Here is a 20,680-nt window from a genome sequence, read left to right on the forward strand (position 1 = left end):
TTTTTAAAAACACAGATTTGATCCTTTCTCTGCTTGAGAAAACCCTCAGTTGCTTCCCATTGAGAGGCACTATAATACAGTGTTTGAGGACATATAATGTGGACGTTTTGCTAGGTTTGAAACCTGGTTTTCCTACTTAACTAGCTGTGGGACACTGGCAGGTAGTACCTGTTTTGTGCCTGTTTCCTCATGATAGTGATGTCACCTTGTCCAGTTGTTGAGAGTATTAAATGGGTTAATATGTTTAAGTGCTTTGGACAGTACCCAACTCATGGTAAATCCCCAGTTTGTATCAACTGCGTTATTCCTACTCTTCCTGTCCAGTTTCATTGTGTGCCACTTACCCGGTTGGTTCCCATGCTGCAGCCACAGTGGCATGCTCTCAGTTCCTCCCCACCTTAGAGCCTTTGTATGTGCTGCTCCCTATTCCTGGACTACTCTTTCCTTTCTGCCCTTTTTGCCTAACTGCTGTTTCCTCTTTAGTGTCAGCTTAAATACCTTTCCCCGCTCCAGGGACGCTGTCAGTGACCTCTTAGTTTAGGTTAGGTCTGCCATTATGTTCTATCTTAGCACCCACTGCTGCTTTTCCTTCATAGCACTTTAAATAATTGTTTTAATTTGTTGGCTTAAATTGTCTTACACCAGTTGAAAATAAGCATCATGAATGCGGGAATCAAGTCTCTCTTGATTGCTTTACCCTTATTCCCTAGAATAGTGGATGGTAATGAGCTGGTGTTTAATAAATATGGGGAGTGAATGAATTAGCAGGTGGAATGGTACAGTTTGAATGTTTTGGGCTTGGGGTAGGAAAGTAAACTGAGAGAAGAAAGCTTATTTAGAGGCTTTAAATCTCACTACCAGGTTTCTATTCAGTTGTTCCTATCTGTGAATGTGTTGAGTTTCAGTGCTTATGTTGTTGTATGAAAAGATTTTGGATAACTGGCAGTTACCTCAAATGGGATATCCATAATTTTAACTATTATTAAGATTTTCTCTATGCTCAATATGAAATTTAGTTTTAAAATCTGAAAATGTTACACTCATTTTACAGATTTAAAAAATGGACATAATAGGGCTTCCCTGGTGGCGCAGTGGTTGAGAGTCCGCCTGCCGATGCAGGAGACACGGGTTCATGCCCCGGTCTGGGAAGATCCCACATGCTGCGGAGCGGCTGGGCCCATGAGCCATGGCCGCTGAGCCTGCGTGTCCGGAGCCTGTGCTCCGCAACAGGAGAGGCCACAACAGTGAGAGGCCCGCGTACAGCAAAAAAAAAAAAAAAAAGGACATAATATAGTCTGTATAAGATTGCATAGTTAGTTATGGGTAGAGCTGGGACTAGAATCTGGGTATCCCTATCACCCAGCTCACGCTGTTGTACTTGAGGTAGCTTGTACCTTTTCAAAGAGTATGTTAAAATTTAAACTATTTTTTTCTTAGTGTTTAAAAGATTTTTATGGTAATCTTTTACTGGGGATCTAATAAGAATCAGAATCCTTTTCAGAGGTTCAGAGTTGTTTGCTCTTGTAGGTATCACCCAGGCAGCTGTGGCTGTTGAGTTCCTATTCCACCTTTATAGTTTTCTGCATTGTTGCCCTTGAGGTTAGTTCACATCACGCCTTCCTGCAGCAGCTCCTTTTCCCCTTGCATTTACTCTTTCTAATCTGTTAGGCATATATAAAGGCAGTATCTTAGATTGTTTTACATGTGTGTAAAGCAAGAATAAATAAATTCATCCATGCTGCAGCATGGATGGGCCTCAAAAACATGCTGAGTGAAAAAAGTCAGGTGCAAAAGACCACATGTTGTATGATTTCATTTGTGTGAAATGTCCAGAAGAGGCAAATCTCTAGAGACAAAAGCAGATTAGTGGTTGCCTGAGGCTAGGGATGGAATGGAGAAGAACTGCAAGTGGGGAAAGAAGTTTCTTTCCAGGGTGATGGAAATATTCTAAAATTGGATTATAGTGATGGTTATACAACTCTGTAAATTTACTGAAAATTATTGAATTGTACACTTAAAATGGGAGATTTTGGCATGTGAATTGTATCCCAATAAAGCCTTTTTAAAAAAGAATAAATGGTTTCAGAGGTTATTTTGGAGGGATTGAGCTCTCTTTATAAGTGTAATTGTAGACAAATATAGTTGATACTTTTTGGTTCTGCATAATATTCTAGGTAAATGAAATGGAAAACTAGATAAAATAATATGTCATATCCTGAATCTTATTTACTGGTTAAGACAGGGCATTGGAAGCTAACTTTTCCCCCCAGGATTTCATTAGGAATTAGAGTTTTTGTGGATAGTGGTGCTCAGTATTATAATCTAAGTTGAAGGGGTAGTGATTCATATATATGTTTATTTGTTGTGATTTTTAGATATCAAGATCTTGATAGTTCTTTCTCTCTCTACACACACACACACACACAGTCTTCAAAATTAGAAAAGCTGTCAAATTTTTTTTCTCTAATTCCATCTATTCTGCCAGTGTATTTTTGTTTTATCTGCCCTTTCAGCCCACCAGAGTGTCATGTCTTATGACTGAATAAACACTGGGCTGCAGCCTGTTAATGTGTTCTTCTTGATTTTTCAGCACTTTCATTTGGACCCTTGGATGCCCATTGAACAGATGCTTGAGAACTGCAAGTAATCTTCAGATTGTAGCATAACTATAAGGCCTGTCCTCTGTGTGGGGAGGAGATCACCCATGTGCTGTGGAAATGAACGGGGAGCAGCAGATTGATGCAGGTATTGGTTTTGCTGAGCAAAATCCATTCTTCAGAGTGCAGAATTCCATTACTTACCTGTGTTATGTTGTATGGCTTATCTTTCTACCACTAAATGGGAAGCTCTTTGAAGACATGAGTTGTCTTTCTTTGTACCTGGCAGAGAACCTGGCACTGGCTGGGGGGGGAAGGTACTCAGCATGTTTGTTGAAAAAGTAAATAACTTTTATGAGCAGACTCCGTTAAAAAAAAAAAGAAAGTTTCTTTTGAGGTAATTATCAATTCATAGGAGCTTGCAAAAATACTGACAGTTCTCATGTACCATTCACCCAGTTTCTACTGTAAGTTACATCTCATTTAAGTATAGTACAATATAAAAGCTAGGAAATTGATCTATGTATAAAATGTATGTAGTTCTGTCATTTTATCACGTGTGGATTCCTGTAACCACCACCTCAGTCAAGATACCGAACTATTCCATCACCACACAGAGCTCCTTTGTACTGCCCCTTCATAGTTACACCTACTCCTCTTCCCCAATATTCCCTAACCCCAGGTAACCATTAATCTGTTCTTCATCTCTATAATTTTGTCATTTCCAGAATGTTACATAAATAAAACCACACAGTATGTGACTTTTTGAGATGGGCTTTTTTCACTCAGAATAATGCCCCTGAGATCCATCCAAATTCTTGAATGTATCATTAGTCTCTTTCCTTTTATTGCTTGGTAGTATTCTGTGGCTATACTGCAGTTTGGTTAACCGTTCATCTGTTGCAGTACATTTTGGTTGCTTCTAGTTTTTGGTTTTTATGAATAAAGATGCTATAAACAATCATATACATAAAATTTCATTTTTCTGGGATAAATGCCGAGGAACACAACTACTTTCCAGAGTGGCTGTACCATTATGTATTCTTAGCAGCAGTATATGAGATCTGATTTCTTCACATCCTCACAGTCATTTGGTATTGTCACTATTTTTATTTAAGTCATGCTGATAGATGTGTAATGATAGCTCATTCTGGTCTTAATTTTCTTTCCCCTATTGGCTGAATGCAAATGATGTTGAACAGGTGATGCAGGTGATGTTGAACAGATGCTTATTTGCCATCCCTGTATCCCCTTCAGTACCATGTCTTCTTATTTTTGGCTCATTTATTAATCATATTGTTTGTTTGCTTTTTTTTTTTTTTTTTTTTTGCGGTACGCAGGCCTCTCACTGTTGTGGCCTCTCCCGTTGCGGAGCACAGGCTCCGGACGCGCAGGCTCAGCGGCCATGGCTCACGGGCCCAGCCACTCTGCGGCATGTGGGATCTTCCCAGATCGGGGCACGAACCCATGTCCCCTGCATCGGCAGGCGGACTCTCAACCACTGCGCCACCAGGGAAGCCCTTGTTTGCTTTTTAATTAATAATTTTTTAACTATTGAGGTTTCCTAAAAACATCTTTATTGAAATATTTTTATTTTTTTAAGATATAATTCACATAGTATAAAATTTACACTTTGAGAATATACAGTTCAGTGGTTTTCAGTGTATTCAGAAAGTTGGGTGACCAACAGTACTACCTAATTCCAGAACATTTTCATCACTCCTCAGAAGAAACCATTAGCAGTCATTTCTTGCTTAATTCTACCCTCTGGCAACCATGTCTACTTTCTTTCTCTACAGATTTACCTATTCCTACTTTCTTTTTATTAATGTTTGCATGGTATATCCTTTTCATGCTTTCACTTTCTTTTTTTTTTTAATTTTATTTATTTTTGGCTGCACTGGGTCTTTGTTGCTGCGCGCGGGCTTTCTCTAGTTGTGGCAAGCAGAGACTACTCTTCGTTGCAGTGCGTGGGCTTCTCATTGCTGTGACTTCTCTTGTTGAGAAGCACAGGCTCTAGTCACGTGGGCTTCAGTAGTTGCAGCTCGCAGCTCAGTAGTTGGGACATGCAGGCCCTAGAGTGCACAGACTGGCTTTAGTAGTTTCAGCGTGTGGGCTCAGTAGTTGTGGCGCGTGGGCTCTAGAGTGCAGGCTCAGTAGTTGTGGCCCACGGGCTTAGTTGCTCCATGGCATGTCGGGTCTTCCTGGCCCAGGGATCGAACCCGTGTTCCCTGCATTGGCAGGCGGATTCTTAACAGCTGCACCACCAGGGAAGTCTCTCATCCTTTCACTTTCAACCTGTGTAAATCATTATATTTGGAGTAAGTTTCTTGTAACAGCATGTAGTCATTAATTAATTAATTAATGAAACTTAAAAGCTTTTGCACAGCAAAGGAAACCATAAACAAGACCAAAAGACAACCCTTAGAATGGGAGAAAATATTTGCAAATGAAGCGACTGACAAAGGATTAATCTCCAAAATTTATAAGCAGCTCATGCAGCTCAATAACAAAAAAACAAACAACCCAATCCAAAAATGGGCAGAAGGCCTAAATAGACATTTCTCCACAGAAGATATACAGACTGCCAACAAACACATGAAAGGATGCTCAACATCTTTACTCATTAGAGAAATGCAAATCAAAACGACAATGAGATACCATCTCACACCAGTCAGAATGGCTATCATCAAAAAATCTAGAAACAATAAATGCTGGAGAGGGTGTGGAGAAAAGGGAACACTCTTGCACTGCTGGTAGGAATGTGAATTGGTACAGCCACTATGGAGAACAGTATGGAGGTTCCTTAAAAAAGTACAAATAGAACTACCATATGACCCAGCAATCCCACTACTGGGCATATACCCTGAGAAAACCATAATTCAAAAAGAGTCATGTACCAAAATATTCATAGCAGCTCTATTTACAATAGCCCGGAGATGGAAACAACCTAAGTGTCCATCATCGGATGAATGAATAAAGAAGATGTGGCACATATATACAACGGAATATTACTCAGCCATAAAAAGAAACGAAATTGAGCTATTTGTAATGAGGTGGATGGACCTAGAGTCTGTCATAGAGAGTGAAGTAAGTCAGAAAGAGAAAGACAAATATTGTATGCTGACACATATATATGGAATTTAAGAAAAAAAATGTCATGAAGAACATAGGGGTAAGACAGGAATAAAGACACAGACCTACTAGAGAATGGACTTGAGGATATGGGGAGGGGGAAGGGTAAGCTGTGACAAAGCGAAAGAGAAGCATGGACATATATACACTACCAAACGTAAGGTAGATAGCTAGTGGGAAGCAGCCGCATAGCACAGGGAGATCAGCTCGGTGCTTTGTGACCGCCTGGAGGGGTGGGATAGGGAGGGTGGGAGGGAGACGCAAGAGGGAGGGGATATGGGAACATATGTATATGTATAACTGATTAATTTTGTTATAAAGCAGAAACTAGCACACCATTGTTAAGCAATTATACTCCAATAAAGATGTAAAAAACAAAACAAAACAAAAAAAAACGAACAACCCGGGGCTTCCCTGGTGGCGCAGTGGTTAAGAATATGTCTGCCAATGCAGGGGACACGGGCTCGAGCCCTGGTCCAGGAAGATCCCACGTGCCATAGAGCAACTAACCACGTGCACCAAAACTGAGTCTGCACTCTAGAGCCCGCGAGCCACAACTACTGAAGCCCACGCGCCTAGAGCCCATGCTCCACAGCAAGAGGAGAAGCCCATGCACTGCAATGAAGAGTATCCCCCACTCGCCACAACTAGAGAAAGCCCGTGCACAGCACTGAAGACGCAACACAGCCAAAAATAAATAAATAAAATAAATAAATTTAAAAAATTAACAACCCAATTTAAAAATGAGTAAGGGACCTAGATAGACATTTTTCCGAAGAAGACATACAGAAGGTCAGCAGGCACATGAAAAGATGCTCAGCATCACTCATCATCAGGGAAATGGAAATCAACATCACAATCACTTCACACCTGTCAGAAGGCTATTATCAAAAAGACAGCAAATAATAAATGTTGACAAGGATGTGGCGAAAAGGGAACCCTCATGCACTGTCAGTGGGAATGTAAATTGGTGCAGCTACTATGGAAAACAGTATGGAGTTTCCTCAAAAAATTAAAAATAGAACTACCATATGATCCATCAGTTCCACTCCTGAGTGCTTATTCAAAGAAAAAACACTAATTTGAAAAGATATATGCACCCCTATGTTCATTGTAGCACTATTTACAGTAGCCTAGATATGGAAGAAACCTAAGTGCCCATCCATAGATGAATGGATGAAGAAGATGTGATATATATACACAATGGAATATTACTCAGCCCTAGGGAAAAAAAGAACGATATCTTGCCATTTGCAACAACATGGATGGACCTAAAGGGTATTATTCTAAGTGAAATAAGTCAGACAAAGACAAATACTGTCAGATTTCACTTATATGTGGAATCTAAAAAACAAAACAAATGAACAAACATAACTAAACAGAAACAGAGTCATAGATATAGAGAACAAACAGGTGGCTGCTAGAGGGAGGAGAGTAGGGAGAGCAGAGCAATAGCTGAGGGAGGGTAAGAGGTACAGACTTTCAATTACAAAATAAATGAGTCACAGGTATGAGATGTACAGTATGGGGAATATAGTCAATAATTATGTAATATCTTTGTATCATGACAGATGGTAACTGTAGACTTACCGTGATGTTCATTTGGGGATGTATAGAAATATCAAATCACTATGTTGTGTAGCAGTACCTAACATAGTGTTGTAAGTCAATTTCACTTCAAAAACCAACAAACTCATAGAAAAAGAGATCAGGTTTGTGGTTACCAGAGGCAGGGGGTGGGGGAGGGTGAAAAAAATTTTTTTTTCAGTCTTGTAGTTGGTGTAGATCATTTACACTTAATGTAATTATTGATATGTTAGGGCTCACGCCTGCCTTTTTTTTTTTTTTTTTTTTTTTTTGCGGTATGTGGGCCTCTCACTGTTGTGGCCTCTCCCGTTGCAGAGCACAGGCTCCTGACGTGCAGGCTCAGTGGCCATGGCTCACAGGCCTAGCTGCTCCGCGGCGTGTGGGATCTTCCTGGACCGGGGCACAAACCGTGTCCCCTGCATCGGCAGGCGGACTCTCAAGCACTGTGCCACCAGGGAAGCCCCGTCTGCCATTTCTGTCCATTTGTTTTCTCTGTTTTTTTAAATACATTTATTTATTTATTTATTTACTTTTAGCGCGTTGGGTGTTTGTTGGTGTGCACAGGCTTTCTCTAGTTGCCGCAAGTGGGGGCTGCTCTTTGTTGCGGTGCACGGGCTTCTCATTGCTGTGGCTTCTCTTGTTGCGGAGCACAGGCTGTAGTCACACGGGCTTCAGTAATTGTGGCTTGCGGGTTCAGTAGTTGTGGCTTGCGAGCTCTAGACCACAGACTCAGCAGTTGTGGCGCGCAGGCTTAGTTGCTCCACGGCATGTGGGATCTTCCCGGACCAGGGCTTGAACCTGCGTCCCCTGCATTGGCAGGCAGATTCTAAACCACTGCGCCACCAGGGAAGCCCTGTTTTCTCTGTTTTTTTGTTCCCATCTTTTCCTGCCTTCCTGTGGGTTACTTGAACATTTTTTTAGAATTTCATTTTGTTTTGTCTGTACACTGTTCTTGAGTGTATCTCTTTGTATAGCTTTTTAGTGGTTGCTCTAGGTATTACATTATATATACTTATCACACTCTGCTGGTTTTATCATTTTGTTAATTTGAGTGAAGTGTAAAAATTTTACCTATTTTTATGTCTCTTTACCTACTCTTATTTATAATAAACTTGTCTTAAATATTCTTCTACATGTTTGGAGAACCACATCAGATATTGTTAAAAGTTTTGCTTCAACTGTCAAATATAATTTAGAAAATTCAAGAGGAGAAGGAAAATGTAGTATGTTTTCCAGTATTTTTACTCTTTTCATTGTTCTTTATTCCTTCCTGATTTTCCAAGATTCCTTCTCTGTCATTTCATTTCTGTTTATAGAATTTACTTTAGCCATTTTGTTAGGGTAGATCTCTGGGTGATAGAATTCATTAGTTTCCCTTCATCTGAGAATATCTTAATTTTGCCACTCACTATTAAAGGATATTTTTGCTAAATATAGAATTCTGAGTTGAAAGTTATTTTCTTCATCTCCTGAAAAATATTGTGCCTTCTGGCCTCCCTTTCTGATGAAAAATTTGCTGTCATTGGAATTCTGTCTCCCGCCACTCCCCTTAAAAGAGGTATTGTTTCTCTTGCTGCTTTCAGGATTTTTTGTCTCTAGTTTTCAGCAGTTTGACTCTGTGTATCTGTGCACAGATTTCCTTGGGTTTATCTTGTTGAGAGTTTTCTCACCTTCTTAAAACTATAGGCTTACGTCTTTTGACAAATTTGGAACATTTTCAGCCATTATTTCTTCTAGGACTTTTTCTGCCCTGTTCTCTTTGTCTTCTTTTGGGACTCTGAAGACACTTTTGTTAGATCTGTTGCTATTGCCGCACAGCTCTGTGAGGCGCTTTTCATTTTTTTTCTCTCCGTTGTTGAAATTGAGTGTTTTCTATTGCTCTTTAATTTTGGTGTTTCTTTCCCTGTCCTCCTCATTCTGCTGTAGAGCTTATCTATAGAGGAGTTTGTTTTGTTTTGTTTTTTGGTTATTGTATTTTCAGTTCTAAAATTTCTGTTTTGAGCTGGGGAGGAATGAAAGATGGGAATAGCTCCAACTTAAAGAGCCACAATCCCACTATTCTAACAGAGGTTCTGTAACTTGTCTTGATAGAGGCTTTTCAGTTTGTTCTGTGCCTTCAGTTAATTTCAGAACTTGGAAATGGTCGGTTTTCATTGTTTAGCCAGTATTTTTGCTGCTTTTCTGGAAGAATGGATTCACTGAGGTACTCACTCTGCTATTTAGGAAGTTGATTTATTTTCTTTTAAGTGTTATTAACTCATATCATATATACATTACATATATATTTTATATATGAATTTGAATCTATTGCTGTCATCACTCATTTGATGATCAAATTGCCTCATTCTAGACCAATGAGAGTTCTTTCAGATTGGTTCCTGTGCTCTTTGGATGTGATGTCATATATCTTTGATAGTTCTGGTCCTTGCTTTCTGGTATAATAAGATTCCAAGGTACCTCTTGCACATTTCCTGCCCCAAGCTTGCAATTTGCCATTTCTCTGAGGAGCTCATTTTTTTTTAAGTGGATATGATATTTACAGTCTACAATCCAGGTGCTGGGGTGCTCATTGATAGCAAATTGCCATTTCTTCTAGGTCTTATCCATAGACATAGCTAGGAAATACATGTCTTTCGAAGAGAAAAGAAAATCAGATGGCTTCATCTGATATTTACAATTTTAATTTAAAATTACAGGGTTTTTATTTCTTTGATTTTATATTCGTGTCTCTTTTCTTTTAGAAATGTGTTGTTTTGTAATGTCTTTAATATCATCACTTATTTATTTTTATCCTATAATATTCATATAATTTTTTCACAATAACAATACCAACCTTCCAAATATCAGTAGGATAATAGTGTATAGTTTAAGATTTCTTTATGGTTTTGCCTTTAGATATATTCCACTTGGGTTTGCAGTCAAAATTTTGTATTTTATTAATGACTTAAAGAGATCCTGTTTTCTTTGTGGTTTTGACGCCAACAGTTAGGCATATTTGTTTAAGTTCATTTTCAGTTTTTAGAATTTTTAATTTAAATGTTTCTAAATTGTGTAAAGTATATACATAGTTACGAAGTCAAAATTATATAACATTCCCACTTTCATCCTGATAGTATTCATCCTTTTTCTTCTTCTCCATATATATAACAAATTTTATTACTTTTTATTCTATTTTTCATGTTTTAAAACGTAAAAAGATATGTGTGAGCATTTACATATATATTCATCTCTCTCTCACCTTATACAAAAACTAGAGCTACAATAAAAACTGCTCTGTGTTTTGCTGTTTCACTTAGTGTATACTGAAGATTATTCCACATCAGTATGTGGAAATCATTCTCATTCTTTTTTACAGATGTATAGTACTGGATGTATATACCGTATTTTATTCACCCTGTTCCTTATTGGTGGACATTTGGGTTGTTTCCAGTCTTGGTATTACATATAGTACTGCAATGAATAGCTTTGTACATATGTCTTTTTGTATTTTTGCCAGCATATCTTTGGGATAGATTCCTAGAAGTGGGATTGCTGGATCAAAAGGTAAATACATATGTAAATTTGCTAGATATTGCCAAGTTCTTTCACCGGGGTTGTGTCGTTATGCTTTACCTGCTTAATTACCTGCCTCACCATGGAGTGTGTTGTCAGACTTTGGAATTTTTTCCATCTGATATCTCAATGTAGTTTCCATTTGCATTTTTTAAAAATGAATAAATTTACACACGTTTCCATATGTTTAAGGACTATTTGCATTTTTAAAAAGTAAATTCTCGGGACTTCCCTGGTGGCGCAGTGGTTAAGAATCCACCTGCCAATGCAGGGGACACGGGTTCAAGCCCTGGTCCGGGAAGATCCCACATGCCATGGAGCAACTAAGCCCATGTGCCACAACTACTGCACCTGAGCTCTAGAGCCCACGCCACAACTACTGAGCCTGCGTGCCGCAACTACTGAAGCCTGCACACCTAGAGCCCGTGCTCTGCAACAAGAGAAGCCACCACAATGAGAAGCCCATGCACCGCAACGAAGAGTAGCCCCTGCTCACCGAAACTAGAGAAAGCCCATGCACAGCAACGAAGACCCAACACAGCCAAAAATAAATAAATAAAATAAATTTATTAAAAATAAAATAAATTCTCTTTTCATGTGTTTTGCTGACTTTTCTATCAGATCATTAGTTTCTTCTCAGTTTTTAGGTAATTTTTGATGAATGAGAGATTTTAGTCCTTTCATTCACTGCTTTTATTGTTGTTATGTTTATTTTTTATTTTTAAATCAGCTGTTTGAGGGACTAGGGTTCTTGCCAAGGACCATGAATATGAATGTCCAGCCTTGTGTTTTAGTGATGGAAGTTGACTTTCTACTGGCTCATACTTCCAGGATGTTCCCAAGAAAGTCTTTGTTGGTTTGTTGTATTTCTAGGGAAAATATTCAAATACATAGAAATGAATGGAAAACAATATAGGAAACACCCACGTACCTACAAGGCAGAATTTAAAAATTAATAAATAATAAATTAACATTGTCCAATATTTGTTTTCATTTTTAAATTGCGGTAAAGTATCCATAACATAAAATTGACCACTTCAGCCATTTTTAAGTGTACTGTTCAGTGGCATTACATTACATACATTCACATTATTGTGCAACTGTTACCACCGTCCATCTCCAAAACTTTTTCATCTTCCCATACTGAAACTCTGTACCCATCAAACACTAACTCCCCATTCCCCTCTCCCCCCAGTCCTTGGAAACTACCATTCTTCTTTCTGTCTCTATGAATTTGACTACTCTTAACTACCTCAAGTAAGTGGAATCATAGAATATTTGACCTTTTGTGGCTGGCTTATTTCATTTAGTGTAATGTTCTCATGGTTCATCCACATTGTAGCCTGTAACCTGTGTCAGAATTTCCTTCCTTTTTTTTCAGAGATGTGGTGCTTTTTTATATATACATATATATATTTATTTATTTATTTATTTTTGGCTGCATTGGGTCTTCATTGCTGCATGAGGGCTTTCTTTAGTTGTGGCGAGCAAGGGCTACTCTTCGCTGCAGTGCACGTGCTTCTCATTGCGGTGGCTTCTCTTGTTGCGGAGCACGGGCTCTAGGCGTGCAGGCTTCAGTAGTTGTGGCACGTGGGCTCAGTAGTAGTGGCTCATGGGCTCTAGAGCTCAAGCTCAGTAGTTGTGGTGCATGGGCTTAGTTGCTCCGCGGCATGTGGGATCTTCCCAGACCAGGGCTCGAACCCGTGTCCCCTGCATTGGCAGGCATTCCCTGCCACCAGGGAAACCCCTCCTTCCTTTTTATGACTAAATAATATTACATTGCATACATATAGTACATTTTGTTTATCCATTCATCTGTTGATGGACACTTGAGTCAGTTACTTCCGCCTTTTGGCTGTTGTGAATATTGCTGCTATAAACATTCATGTATAGATATCTGTTTGAGTCCCTGCTATCAGTTTTTTGGGTATATACCCAGAAGTGGAATTGCTGGATCATATGGTAATTATATTTTTAATTTTTTGAGAAACCACCAAAAATTTTTCCACAGTGGCTGTACCATTTTATATTCCATGACCAGCAGTGCACAAAGATTCCAATTTCTCACAGCCTTGCCTACACTTATTTTCTGCTTTTTTGATAATAGCCATCCTCATGAGTGTGAGGTGGTATCTCACTGTGGTTTTGATTTGCATTTCCCTAATGATGTTGAACATGTTTTCATGTGTTTTTTCATTTTTTAAAAGAAATAAAACATAATACAGTTTAAGGCTCTTCTGTACTTTCCTTCTAATCTTCTTTGCTTCCCTCCATCCCCAAAGGTAGCACTGTTAATGTTGATGTATATTCTTCCCATCCTTTTTTTGTACCGTTATTGATTTGTATTTATAAACATTATATTGCAGTTTTGTTTTGAAGCCTAAATTGTATCTTATGCTTTTCATTCTGCACCTGCTGTTTTTACTTGATGTGATTTTTTTTGAGATTTATACATGTCAATATAGTTCATTTATTTCAGCTGCTATATGTAGTAGTACTCCGTTGTAGGATTGCCATAATTTATCTACTCTTCTACTGATTGCTTCTGTCTGTTGCTGTTAGAAACAGTGCTGTGGTGAGCATCCTTGTATTTGCCTCCTTGTGTTTGTGTGAAGCACAGGCTCCCCAAGGGTATACTCATTCAGCAGCTGTTTATCACAGACTTGCTAGTGACAGGCATTGTTTTGGGCAGTGGGGATAGTCAGTGAACAAAACCCTGCTCTTAGGGAGCTTATGTGAATTGGGATTATTGGATTCCAATAGAGTGTTTGAATCTTTGCTCACTCAACAAAAATGTATTGAGTCTCTGCTGTGACAGAGATGTAGGAGTGACCAAAACAAAGTTCCTGTCTTCACAGAGTTTATTGTCTAATGGGGAAGATAAAAAGCCATGGTATGTTTGTAGGTAGGAATGAATGCCGTGAAGATAATGAAAGCAGAGGCTGGAGGTTTCTACTTTAGATGCACACTGATGGAAGGCCTTTCTGGTGGAAGACTTTTCTGGAGAGGTGTTGAGTAGAGGCTTGAATGACGTAAAGCTGTCAATGACAGGGGAATGAGTCTAAGTGGAGAAAATAACAAACGCAGAGACTTTGAGGAAAGAACATGGTCAGAGAGGAGTGGCAAGAAACTCAGTGTCCCTCGAGTGAGTGAGCAAACAAGAGGCTGGTTGGGGATGCAGGGGCAGGGTCGGGAACTAGGGGTCAGATCACATAGGGCCTTTGCAGTCTCCCAAATTTTAGATTTTATTGTGTGATTAAAAGGTGAAAGATATGGTAGTTAGACCTTGCACTTAGAGAGATAGCAGTAGAAATGGTGGAAGGTGATTAGGTTTGGGATATTTTTAAAGGTAGTACTCAGAATTTTCTGATGGATTGGATGTGAGATGTGAAGGAAAGGGAAGAAAGTAAGGATAACTCCACAGTTTTTGGATTGAGTCAAACTATCAACCATTGGTAACTTTTACTCAGTTGGAGAGTACTAAGGAAGAACAGATTGAAAATTTAAGTTTGAAATGCCTATTAAGGATCTCAGATATTTGGCATTAGATACTAAATTACAGTCCAAAGGGATTATAGTAGTTACACTCTCACCAGCTTTATGTGATCTATTTAGGTGAATCCCAGATAGATCCCAGCAGGAGACAGCATGTCACACTCTATGGTGTTGAGATTCATTGACAATCAGTGCACTAAGGGAACCTGCTATTTAAAAAGAATACTTAGTTATTTTGTGTGAAAAGTCAGTTAACTTGTGAAGTAAATTGTAAGTTAGGTTTACTAAGTTTATGTTTTTATACCTTAAGTTTTTTTAAAATTGAGTCTTACCTGTTTTTGTGTTGTTTTGTTTTTAATTCCAGATGCTGGATCTGGAGTGGAAGAAGTGGAATTAAGCTGGGAAGACTATCTGGAAGAGACAGGGTCCACAGCAGTTCCCTACGGGTCTTTTAAACATGTGAGCAGTGACTATATTGCTTGACTTACTATATTTCTTTTCTTTGACTCACTGCACCATCATTAGAGAGTTTAGAGTTATTTTAAGGTAGAATACTTGAGAGAACTTGAGTGCTTTTTCTTTTTCCCTCCTGTTGCCACTTTTATTAAGAAAACTTGGCATATTCTAAAACCCTTTTGGTTTTGTGTATTTTTTGCCACTCGATGCCAACTTGTCTTTTTTTGACCAGTCATGAATATTCCTTTATTTTTGTCAAAAAAAACCCCCAAAACCTCTTCAGTTGAAGAAAATGATTTATAGTCTGGTACAGGCAGACTGGAGCTGTTGCAGGTTCAGTTCCAGACCACCACAGTAAGGCAAGTATTGCAATAAAGTGCAAGTCACACAAATTTTTGGTTTCCCAGTACATATAAAAGTATGTTTAAACTATACTATAGTCTGTTAAGTGTGCAATAGCATTATGTCTAAAAAAAAGTACATACCTTAATTTAAAAATATATTATTGCTTAAAAGTGCTAGTCATCATCTGAGCCTTTCACGAGTAGTCTTTGTGCTGGTGGAGGGTGTTACCTTGATGTTGATGCTGCTGACTGGTCAGGGTGGTGGTGGCTGAAGGGTTCGGGTGGCCGTGGCAGTTTCTTGAAAAAAGACAACAGTGAAGTTTGCCCCATGGATTGACTCTTCCTTTTACGATTGATTCCTCTGTAGGTGCAATACTATTTGATAGCATTTTACCCATAGTAAATGTTCTTTCAAAATTGGAGTCAATTCTCAAGCCCTGCCACTGCTTTATCAACTAAGTTTGTGTAATATTCTAAATCCTTTGTTGTCATTTCAACAGTCTTCACAGCATCTTCACCAGGAGTAGATTCCATCTCAAGAAAGCTCATCCATGAGAAGAAACTCCTGGGACTTCCCTGGTGGTCCAGTGGTTAGGACTCCACAGTGCCAATGCAGGGGGAATGGGTTCGATCCCTGGTCGGGGAACTAAGATCCCACATGCTACACGACGTGGCCAAAAGATTAAAAAAAAAAAAAAAAAAAGAGGAAGAAGAAGAAGAAACTCCTCATTTGTTCAGGTTTTATCACGAGATTGCACCAATTCAGTCACATTTTCAGGCATCACTTCTAGTTTTCTTGCTGTTCCACCCCATTGGCAGTTACTTTCTCCACTGAAGTCCTGAACCCCTTAAAGTCATCCATGAGGGTTGGAATCAGCTTCTTCCAAACACCTGTTAATGTTCATTTTGACCTCTTCCCATGGATCAAAAATGTAATTAAAGGCATCTAGAATGGTGAATCCCTTCTAGGAGGCTTTCAATTGTTAGATTCATCAGAGGAATCACTATAGCAGCTACGGCTTCATGAAATGTATTTTTTAAGTAGTCAGACTTGAAAGTTGAAATGACTTCTTGATCCATAAGCTGCAGAATGGATGTTGTGTTTGCAGGCATGAAAACGTTATTAATCTTGTACATTTCCATCAAAACTCTTGGGTAACCAGATGCACTGTCAGTGAGCAGTACTATTTTGAAAGGAATCTTTTTCTGAGCAGTAGGTCTCAACAGTGGACTTAAAATATGCAGTAAACCATGTTGTAAACAGATGTGCGGTCATCCAGGCTTTGTTTTCCCATTTATAGAGCACAGGCAGGTTAGATTTAGTATAATTCTTAAAGGCCCTAGGATTTTTTCATGGTAAATGAGCACTTGCTTCAGCTCACCAGTTGCATTAGCCCCTAACAAGAGAGTCAGCTTGTCCTTTGAAGCTTTGAAGCCAGGCTTTGACTTCTCTGGCTATGGAAGTCCTAGATGGCATTTTCTTCCATCTTCTTCCAAGATAAGGCTGTTTCATCTACACTGAAAATCTGTTGTTTAGTGTAGCTACCGCCATCCATTATCTTAGCTAGATCTTCTGGATAACTTGCTGCAGCTTCTACATCAGCACTCGCTGCTCCACCTTGCACTTTTATGTTATATAAATGTCCTTTTCCCTTCAACCTCATGAACCAGCCTCTGCTAGCTTCACACTTTTCTTCTGCAGCTTCCTCTCTGAGCCTTAATAAAATTGAAGAGAGTTAGGGCTTTGCTCTGGTTTAGGACTTGGCCTAACCATAAACCTGAATCAGTATATGGTGAAGGGCTGCCAAATATAGTAAAAATCAAGCATGGATATAGGAAGATGTTGAGAAGGGATGGCTATGACTAGCAGATCATGGGCAAAACTGGTAGAACTCAGAACTCTAGAGCAATGGTAATGTATGTCCAAGCCACTGGCAAGAGTTTTACATGACCAAGTTTGGCATGAAGGAAGGAGGGAAGACAGGGCTGAAGAAGGAATTAGAGATAAACCACATTTGCAAAGAGGAAGAGTGTAAGATAGTGAAAAAGCCTTCCTCATGGTGCATGTCTGGTGGAGAGAACAGCCCCCACTATGGGAAAGGCACTAAGCTTTACCTGGGTCTTTTAGAACAAAAGCATCAAACTGATTGGGGAAGGGATGTAGGTAGGAGAGGGGTAGGAATACATGCTGGAGCATCAGAAGTCCCCTACAGTTGGGGGAAGGTTAGGATCACTGAGAAGTTTCCACCCCCAAGACCAAGGGACACAGAATCTCACAAGACTGAGGCTGAATCTCAGAGAATGCTTGTCCCCCACTATCAAATTAGAAAATTGTGGGTAGTAGAGGTCTGTTTGTGGGGGAGAGGCAAGAGTGTGGAGAGAGACAGTCACAAAGAGAAGTGTAGTTACAAAAGAGTTGTAGTCACAAAGAGAAGATCTAAATGTGAGGGTGGAGCAGCTAATGTTGAGGGAAAAAACCGTATAGCAAATGAGCCTACAGCATAAATACCAGACAGTGCTAGTGGAATCTGAAGCCTGTGGTACACTGTGAATAACTTAGCAACAATAAAACCCAAACCCAGCTCTACTCCTAACTAGATTGACTTAACCTTCTCTCTTGAACTTAAGTCCTAAGAAGAAACATGCTCATTTCCGGGAGTAAATACTATGTGTCTCAGTCTTGACTGTTCTACCCAGGATGTCTAGCTTTCAACCAAAAATCATGAGAGACACACAAGAAGGAAGAGAAAAACAGAAAACTGTCAAGAGTCAAAGCATTCAATAGAACCAGACTTGTATGACCCAGATGTTTAAACTGTCAGAGAATTTTAAATAACTATGATTAATATGTTAGAGGCTCTAGCAGAACAGGTGGACAACATGCATGAACAGAAGAGGAATTTCAGCAGAGATAGAAACTATTAGAAAGAGTCTAATAGAAATGAAAAACATGGTAACAGATGAGTGCCTTTGACAGGCTCATCAGTTGACTTGACACAGATGAGGAAGAAATCAGTATACTTGAAGGTAAGTCAGTAGAAATTGCCCAGACTGAAATATAAACAGAAAAAGTGGGGAAAAAACAGACTAGAACACCCAACTGCTGTGGACAATATTTTTTTTTAAAAGTGTAATTTGTGCATAATTGGAATCTCAGAAGGAGAAAAGAGCAGAGGTGAGGAAGAGATGTTTGAAGGGATAATGGCAGACAATTTTCCAAAGGAAAACAAAGATACTACACCACAGATCAAAGAAGCTCAAGCAATGCAAAACAGGATAATTAATAACAATAAAATGCATCCAGACACATCATATTCAGACTGCTGAAATCCAAAGGGAAAGAGAAAATCTTGAAGGCAGCCAGAGGAAAAAAAGACACATTACATATAGAGGAACAAATATAAGAATTATAGTGAAATTTTTTTGGGAAACTATCCAAACCAGAACACAGTGGAGTAAGATCTTTAAAGTGTTGAAAGAAATGAAGCTATCAACCCAGAATTCTGTCCTCAGCAGAAATTTTTTCCAGAAGTGGAGGAGAAATATAGACCTTTTCAGGAAAACAAAAATTAAGAGGTTTCATTATCTACAAAAAAGTATTAGGGGGCTTCCCTGGTGGCGCAGTGTTTGAGAGTCCGCCTGCTGATGCAGGGGACTTGGGTTCGTGCCCCGTTCCAGGAAGATCCCACATGCTGCAGAGCGGCTGGGCCCGTGAGCCATGGCCGCTGAGCCTGTGCGTCCGGAACCCGTGCTCCGCAACAGGAGAGGCCACAACAGTGAGAGGCCTGCATACCGAAAAAAAAAAAAAATTAAAAATAAATAAATAAATAAATATTAGGAAGTTCTTAAGGCAGAAGGAATTTGAAATAAGACGGAAACTTAGATCCACACAAAGAAAGAACAACAGAAATGGCATAGATGTAGCTAGATATAAAGTTCATTGTTTTCCTTATTTTTAGTGTCTCTGAAAGATACCAGTTTGAAACAAACAAAAAAATTGGTAGCAGTATATTGTGTGTTTATAGCATATGTAACTATAGTAGCACAAAGGATGAGAGGGAGGATTTGGGAGTATACGGTTGTAAGATCTTTGTGCAGCACATGAAGTGGTATGGTATTATTTGTAAGTAGACTGCAATTAATTAAAAGATGCATATTGAAAACCCTTCAATGTTAAAGGTTTTTAAAAAATTAACTTCTGGGGCTTCCCTGGTGGCGCAGTGGTTGGGAGTCCACCTGCTGATGCAGTGGACACGGGTTCGTGCCCCGGTCTGGGAGGATCCCACATGCCGCGGAGCGGCTGGGCCCGTGAGCCATGGCTGCTGAGCCTGCGCGCCCGGAGCCTGTGCTCCGCAACGGGAGAGGCCACAACAGTGAGAGGCCCGTGTACTGCAAAAAAAAAAAAAAAAAAAAAAAAAATTAACTTCTTCCTCAGTGTTGTACAACCACTAACATTCTCCATTTCCAGAACTTTTTCATCATCTCCGACAGAAACCCTGTATTCAGGGTTTCTCCCCTGGGTGGCTCCTCCCACTCTCCTCCCCCAGCCCCTAGTAACCTCTGTTATACTTTCTGTCTCTGTGCATTTGCCTATTGCACATAAGTGAAATCATACAATATTTGTACTTTTATGTTGGCTTATTTCACTTAGCACATCATTATACTTTTAAAAACTTTTTTAGTGGTTGCCCTTGTTTTTGCAATATACATTTACAACTAACCCAAGTTCTCTTTCAAGTAACACTGTACCATTTCATGGATAGTGCCAGTAGCTAATATCAGAGTATTCCCAATTTCTCCCTCCCAGGCCTTATAACATTGTTATCATTCGTTTCACTTACACATAAGCTATAATCACCAAATAATTTGTTGCTGTTATTAGTTTGAACAGTTATATGTTAGATATATTAAGAATAAGAAAAATTAGATTTATCTTTATTGATTCTTTTATATGTTTATTATATATTTATTCATTTATTCTATTGCTCTTCCTTTATGTAGATCTAGTTTCTGACATATATCATTTTCCTTCTTTCTGAGGAATGAGTGAATGAATGAATGAAGTTTCCCAGCCACGCCATGTGGCTTGCGGGATCTTAGTTCCCTGACCAGGGATTGAACCTGGGCCCTCGGCAGTGAAAGCATGGAGTCCTAACCACTGGACTGCCAGGGAATTCCCTGAAGAATTTATTTTAATATTTCTTGCAAGAAATAATACTGGCGACAAAGTTCCTCAATTTTTGTTTGAGAAAAGTCTTTTATTTTGCTGAGTGCAGAATTCTAAGTTGGTGTCTTTTTTCTTTAATTTAAATATTTCACTCCACTATTTTCTTACTTGAGTGTTTTCTGAAGAGGAGTCTGATGTAATTTTTATCCTTGCTTCTCTATAGGTAAGGTATTTTTTTTTCCTCTGTCGTCTTCCAAGAGTTTTTTGTCTTTGTTTTTCTGCAGTTTGAGTATCTTATGCCTAGGTATAGATTTTTTTTGTGTTATTTATACTGCTTGGTATTCTCT

General features: G+C 39.1%; 1 protein-coding gene across 1 annotated transcript in view; it reads left to right on the forward strand.

The window, feature by feature from the left end:
- The window catches only part of SFMBT1 (Scm like with four mbt domains 1), a gene marked incomplete at both ends in the record, with an annotated part of 131,508 nt that overhangs the window by 71,079 nt on the left and 39,749 nt on the right, over positions 1-20,680 (forward strand). Inside the window, 1 exon segment of the mRNA XM_079712947.1 lies at positions 14,731-14,825. Coding sequence (XP_079569073.1) covers positions 14,731-14,825 — 95 coding nt within the window.

The sequence above is a fragment of the Hyperoodon ampullatus genome, assembly GCF_949752795.1.
Source record: "Hyperoodon ampullatus genome assembly, chromosome: 10".
NCBI lineage: Eukaryota > Metazoa > Chordata > Mammalia > Artiodactyla > Ziphiidae > Hyperoodon > Hyperoodon ampullatus.